This window comes from Anopheles coustani, chromosome 3 (assembly GCF_943734705.1).
Source record: "Anopheles coustani chromosome 3, idAnoCousDA_361_x.2, whole genome shotgun sequence".
NCBI classification, from domain to species: domain Eukaryota; kingdom Metazoa; phylum Arthropoda; class Insecta; order Diptera; family Culicidae; genus Anopheles; species Anopheles coustani.
Genome location: NC_071288.1, coordinates 23538254 through 23545388, shown reverse-complemented (window position 1 = coordinate 23545388; position 7135 = coordinate 23538254). Strand labels below are relative to the sequence as shown.

Here is a 7135-nt window from a genome sequence, read left to right as displayed (position 1 = left end):
TTTCACAAAGCGCGAAACAATTTTTCCAATTAGACTTATTTGGGGGTGAGGAATTTTGAAGTTTAAGTTTTGAGCGAAATAAGTGCACCGTTCGAGTATGCAAGACATCGGTGTTGAACAATGAGGCACAGCAAAGTAGTATCTATAGTAGAAACTTATGTGAACGTGCTTTTCACCCGAACCATAGCCAATCTTAAGATGTAATTTATTTCGAAAAAATTGGCCTAGTATTTGTCGTTTGTGACTGTTTTATTACAAAAATGTGTTCTTTCGAAGTTAAAACGTGTCCCCGTAGTATAAAATAAGTTTAAATGACTTATACCATGTAGGTTATTAAAACGAAAAGAATAACATGCAAAGAGTTAGGGTTTTAAACTTATCAAGTTATGCTTCATTTTAAAGATTGGGTGCATGACTATAATTGGGTACATGACAATAAACGGGGTTCGCAACAGCCAAGCGGTATCACCGGTTAGATAAAATAGCCCATGAGAGCTGGGGCTCACCACCACCAAGTCCCTAACGGGCAGGCATGACCAAGACGGTCGTTACGCCAAAGAGAAGAAGACTATAATGTAATGATACAAACATGGTTTGAAAATGATGCAAACATGGTTTGATGAATAAATTAATGTTTTATTATATGCCAATGATTTGCATTGACCGTGAAGCTTATTCGTAAAACATAATTTGTTTTTCGCTTTGCGAATTCTACAAACAAATCCAAATCAAATGTTTTACCTGAATCGCCCCTTAAACTCTTCTTAAAATGGCTGATTTCCTTTGTGTTCTTTCACAAATTCTATCGAGGGATTTAGCAACATTGTGGGGTATTTAAGAATGGCGAATTAATTTTCAGCCGAGTTCCTGGCTTCGGTTGTAAGATGAGCGATGACTTTCTCACGAAAAGCCGAACTAATGCCGACGAAATCCATAGAATTTAGAGCTCTCCAAAGTGTGCTGACGTTAAGTACAGCGGAAGTGAGCAAGTTATCCGGGTGTGAAAAGCGGAGTAATGTGAGGTTGAACATTAACATTCTGGAGCGGTGGTATGCCTACCGTCCACACGTATCAACGGTTCTCGGATGGTGAACCTTTGTGCCGCCAGCGTCAGGGTTTAAAAAGGACCCTGTAGTCCGACAGGTAGATTAACTTCAACCTGACGAGCCGAAACTGCTTTCTTGGATGTTACTGCCGTTCGCGAAGCACGGGCGTTGCAACCTAGCCGGCTCCTTTGAAAGCCTGGCCGTCTATAGCGTTAAGCCTCGGTATCACTCCCGGCTAATTCTTCCCGACAGCAGGCAGCAGCAGTGAGCTCGTAACCTTCCAGAACCGACTCGCCATTCGCCCGAAACATGTTGCCGCCCCGAAGATGAACGAAAGTCCTACCGATGTGGCATCCAGCGTGGTAGACTACGAAGAGCTGATGGCAGCATGGGCGTACAGTGCGTCCGCCATCACGCTGTTTTTCATCGGGTTCTTTGGCTTCTTCCTCAACCTGTTCGTGATCGTGCTCATGTGCAAGGATATGCAGGTGAGTTACTGAGAACAAGGTACCTATCTATCTGGGATAAACGTCCGGCCGGGTTGACGTGCTGATCAATGCGCCCCTCATATCCTGGCCCTAACGGAGGTGGCGAATAAATTGAACGGGCAATCGGCAAATACGGGAATGCCGAATGGCAGTGCGGGCCTATATTTCCTGTGCGAAATGGACCCTGTCAGTACAGTTGACGAGCGGGTTCAGTTCATTTCCAGCAAAATCGTATTCACATTCATGGAACTTCGATTTCGTTTCCTCCAGCCGTGACAGACCGGCATCGTAATCAATGAGTCCGTTACTAGGTGGTTCCAGGAAGATCCATCCAGGCTCCATTGTGATCCCCCCCCCCCCCTCTCCCCGCCACCCTTCCCATCACTGAAAGTATCTATCGCATTCTTTTGCCGTATCTTGGCCCGCCCATCCGCCTCGATCCAGGGTTTTTTTTCCGATTGAATCCTAACACAAATGTTTGCCCCATTTCCTTCCGTTCCAGCTATGGACGCCGATGAACATCATTCTTTTCAACCTGGTCTGCTCCGACTTTTCCGTGTCCATCATCGGCAACCCGCTGACCCTGTCGTCGGCCATCTACCACCGCTGGATCTTTGGCAGGACGCTCTGCGTGGCGTACGGATTTTTCATGTCCCTGCTAGGTAATTTTCATGAATGCTAAGTTTGTTTTTTGTTTCGCCAACGGTTGTATCGGTCCGAGCTGGGTTTCGAAGTTCCGAAAGGAAGCAAAACATGGGAAAACTTTTCTTGTGCTGCCCTCGAGGGACACAGCTATTAGGACAAGCTTTTAACGATTCATGTACTCTCCTTCATTGCACCTGACAAGTCTGAACTTTGGCATTTAAAATCGAGAAATTATCAATTAATTTACCACTCGCTGCGGTTTGTTGTTTCCTTTCATCTCGCTTGTCTTGCCGTAAGGTTTAATAGACCTGATGGCACGGTCCACGCCCGGAAGGGAAAATGAGCATAAAATTTCGTTAGCAAATGAAAATAAAAACAAGATGAGAGCATCGTTTCACGTTCACGTTTTTTAATCAATCCCGGCAGTATGTTGGAGGGGACAGTCGTTAATTTATTTCCTATCGCTTTCGAAATTATTTTCCTGCACGTTAGAATTGCATGTACAAACGAAACAAAATTATGAAGCAAAAGAGGACAATCACGAAAAGTTTGTCCACCTTTTATGTTGCTTTAATGTCGAGGTTTTTCAAGCATGGCGGTGAATGCTTTTATTGTTTGGCTTTTTCTGGGTTTACGTGGGACAATCATTTCTAGTTAAAATTTCCATGAAGGTCGGGAGTCCAATATTTGAGTTAACTGAAACCATGTTTAACCCTAACAAGCGACCGTAACTTAACGTTACCCTTCCCATTGAGTCTATTTATTTTGCGTATTGCAAGTTGACTCGTATAATTGGACGGAATCATAAGCCTTGAAATTTAGTATCTTTCACCGCGCGCAATACGGTGTCCTTCTCTCCGTTGCGCTCCCGCTCGTGATGTTTTGCCAGATCACTTTAAGAGGAGGAAAGGTATGCTTGTTCTAGTTGTTTGTGTTATTTTTTTGTATCGATTGTACGGTTCAGTCACTGAAACTGGACATGATACCCGACGGTGAGAAAAATTGCTTGAAATAATACACTTATTTCAGATTGTGCTTTACGTGTTTGAGTTGGGTTCGGTTTTGGTAATGGAAAACTAGTGTTCGGCTAGCATATCGTATAAACTCTATGGAAGCTGAATTTAGTAGACCATCGGAAAGTTAGACGTAAATACTTTTAATGAATACATTGGGAGCACTTGGAGGGTTAGATTTATCATCATTTCACCAGGGATTCGTGGGTTAATGTCCTGTTCAGATGCCTTGCTGATACTGTGTTGTTCCAATGCTTCCACTTAAAATATTCAGCTTATTTATTTCACGCAATGAACACTACAGCTCATAAGCTAACAATGATATTGTGCTCAAATGGAACGGCAGATTTGGCGTTTTGCTCAGTTATTTTGCCGCATTTGCTATTTGTTTAGAAATTAATCGGTATTTTTCTGCATATGGTATGTATATGTGCTGAAATTTGGAATCGGTGAACAAATGGGCGATTTAGCGATCACCCATAAAATAGAAAGATAAATCAACCGCTACAATGTAAACGAAAAAGGGGCGGAGGACTCGTTGTAGTTTATCGAATATCTTGCCAAATAAGTTAAGACTAAAGTGAAGCTTCCCTTCATAAGTGGACGATAACAATATAGTTGAATAGCGTGCACCTTCCTCGTTTGGCACATACTCCACTCGTTATTGCATCCTTCGGGTAAATTGGGGATGAATCGTTGCAGTTATTTGACTTGGTCGACGCGATAGCTCTAAACTTTCGCTGTTGTTACAGGGATCACTTCCATCACGACGCTGACGGTGCTCTCGTACGAACGCTACTGTCTCATCAGCCGTCCGTTCTCGTCGCGGAATCTGACACGCCGAGGCGCCGTCCTGGCCGTGTTCTTCATCTGGGGCTACTCGTTTGCCCTCACGTCACCTCCACTGTTCGGCTGGGGTGCGTACGTGCAGGAGGCAGCTAACATCAGGTAGGTAGTCGCGGTAGGAGTTTCGCATAGTCCCTTTACCGAGACGCACCGGTATCATCGCTTGTTCCGATTTCGATGTAATATCCGACCGACAACGAGGCCAACCGAACGCACAAGGATAGATTATGCAATCCTTTACCATTCCACCATCTTGGTCCACACCGGCAACGGCAGGGCAGGCAGCGGCTTTCGCTACCGCAGCGCAATGAACTGCGGTGTGTACTGAAGCATTTTGATTAAATCAAAATTTGAACGAACTGTACCCGGCAGACTCGAGGGATCCTTCGCGGAAGGCTTACCATCGTAGCATACCACATATGTTTGTCCCTCGCAGTCGGTCGCGGCCCTACAAATGGTCGTGGGTTAACCGCCCCGAAAATACACTGACACTAATGTGTACGAGTGTTAAAGAGTACTGGATGATGGAGACAAGAGTTGCTCGGGTGGCTTCGTCGAAGTGTACTAATTTCCGGCGAAAAAGCCCACTTTCGGCGGGAAGTATAATTGGTATGTCGTAGCAAATGGCTGTCCGGACAGTTGTGGTTTGTGTGATAATTTTAACCTTCAGGGAGTTGCATATTTTCTTAACCGGAAATGTCCTGTAAAAAGGTTAGTACAGTGGAAAAACGAATTATTATGTATTTTTCGACATGAATCAACAATACGTACACCAAAAACAATGTGCACCCTTCCGGCTCTTACCAGGAAATCTTTTGGAAACATGGAAGCGGTCCTGTGGTGACTACGAATGGTGGAGTTGTTGTTAGCGATTCTTGTTGGCTGAAACGATGCATTTTGCCATAGATGAAATGACAAAAACAGGTGGATGAAAATATACAGTGCGATGTCCTTGACGTTCTTCCGTACTGCGTGTTGTTTTCCGTTTGCACGACTTATGTTACGATTCTTCAATTCCTTGCTTTTATGATTGCGAAAAGCTCAACTCTCTGGGGATATTTACCGTTTGAAAGCATTGCGATGGATTGCAACGATCCACCAAGGAATAGGACGAACATTGGAAACATCCTGCATCACTTACGCTCTTTCCAGGCATGAACGTTTTTGCATGGAAAACAAAACCAGCGTTGGAAAGCGGTTACGATTGTTCGCATATGAAATGCGTTGTGGGAGCGTCAATCTTTCGATATCTTATGGGCGTATTTTTCTACGAAGTGAAGCACTCCAGTGGCAGAAACGTTATGCCAACTAAAAGCTACCGCCTTCCGGCATCGCGAGTGCACCGTGGGTGGATCTTCAACTTCAACTTCAAACTTGCTCGTCACATCAAAAAAGGCCACTTAGGAATGGCCAATTAAATTGTGCTAAATTATGTATTCTAATGAATCACGGTCCCGTCCGGTTTTTAATCTCAACTGCTCTCCCAAGAGGAAAATCTAAGGTCACTGAATGAACCGCTGATACGTCATGGAAAGGGTCACCCTCCGATCCCACTATGAATGTCATCGAAAGCAATCGTCTTCTCGGAACTCTTCTTCGAGTGTCACTGATTTCTTCGCCCCATTTGGACCGAAGTTAATGTGCGGAATGTATGCGCTGGGACATCTACGAAAACACTTTTCCAGTAAATTATTTATTTACTAACAAGTCTTCGAATGGTTTTTGAACGTTTGAGAAGAGGATAATAAGCGTTAAATTTATGCCTTCGTTCGTAGAATTTACAACTGTATAGAAAGGAAGGGTGAGGGATGTATTCTGAAGACCGAGGTGGACATTTTCGATTGCAATTGTCACAACGTGTTCGTTCATGGATAGATGATACTATTAACGATTTTTTCGAATTCCAATTTTTAATCTCCAATGCAGCTGTTCGGTGAACTGGGAGTCGCAAACGAGAAACGCCACCACCTACATCATCTTTTTGTTCCTGTTCGGGCTGGTTGTTCCGTTGATTGTAATAGTGTACAGCTATACCAACATCATCGTCAACATGCGGGAGAACTCGGCCCGCGTTGGGCGCATTAACCGGGCGGAGCAGCGCGTCACCTCGATGGTGGCGGTGATGATCGTGGCGTTCATGGTCGCCTGGACGCCGTACGCCATCTTCGCCCTGATCGAGCAGTTCGGTCCGCCGGAGCTGATCGGGCCGGGGCTGGCGGTGCTGCCGGCGCTGATCGCCAAGTCAAGCATCTGCTACAACCCGGTCATCTACGTCGGCATGAACACGCAGTTCCGGGCCGCATTCACGCGGGTGCGCAACAAGGGGGCGGCACCGGGGGCGGATCAGAACACCACCACCATGCAGCGCGAGGTGACCAGGAGCAGCCGCGACATGGTGGAGTGCAGCTTTGACTTCTGCCGCAAGAAGAATCGGCTCAAGATCAGCCTGCTGAAACCGTCCGGACAGCAGACGCTGGCAGACGCGTCCAGCTGCTCGCATCCCGGCAAGGAATTTAGCCAGTCCCCACCCGACCAAACGGTGCTAAACGTAACGCACGACGACACGACGCGCGGGTTCGTGCGTCCCGAATTTGAACTATCTGTGATCAATAGTGGAAAATCGATTTTGATTAAGTCGAAACAATTTCGGTCCAATCTACTGTAAGGTAACGCTTGCCGATGAGGCCTGACGTGTGTGTATGTTATGGAGGGCATGAGATGAATTTGCGCAACCATAAAGTGGTTTACAATTTACGGAAAGTAGGGTGAGAGTGTTGCATTCCGACACATTTGTTTGAAGTTCCTCTTTTTCTTATATCTTTCGATAATCTCTCGCCGCATGTAAAGAGCCCACTTTCGGTGAGGAGGTTAATTGTTATAAATTTTGCATTTGAAATTAATTATATTTTATTTCTTTTCGCATAAGTTTTCCTAACTCCAATTGTATACCCCTTTTCTTGATATTAATTCATAAACAAAACTCGACAACAAAAACTTATACACACGATGAACTTGCATGTGAACATGTGAACGTACATGTGCAAATGTTGCTACAATTATGAAATGAGACAGACATATAACTACAACGAGCTTTTGA

The 7135-nt window shown here is 45.0% G+C and overlaps 1 protein-coding gene across 1 annotated transcript; it reads left to right on the top strand.

The window, feature by feature from the left end:
- The first annotated feature begins 1372 nt into the window (after positions 1-1372).
- On the top strand, positions 1373-6703 carry LOC131272643 (vertebrate ancient opsin-like). Its single transcript, XM_058274461.1, has 4 exons — positions 1373-1534; positions 2037-2196; positions 3945-4140; positions 5965-6703. Exons 1-4 carry the CDS (start codon positions 1373-1375, stop codon positions 6701-6703), a joined length of 1257 nt encoding a protein of 418 aa, XP_058130444.1.
- Positions 6704-7135: the final 432 nt, after the last annotated feature.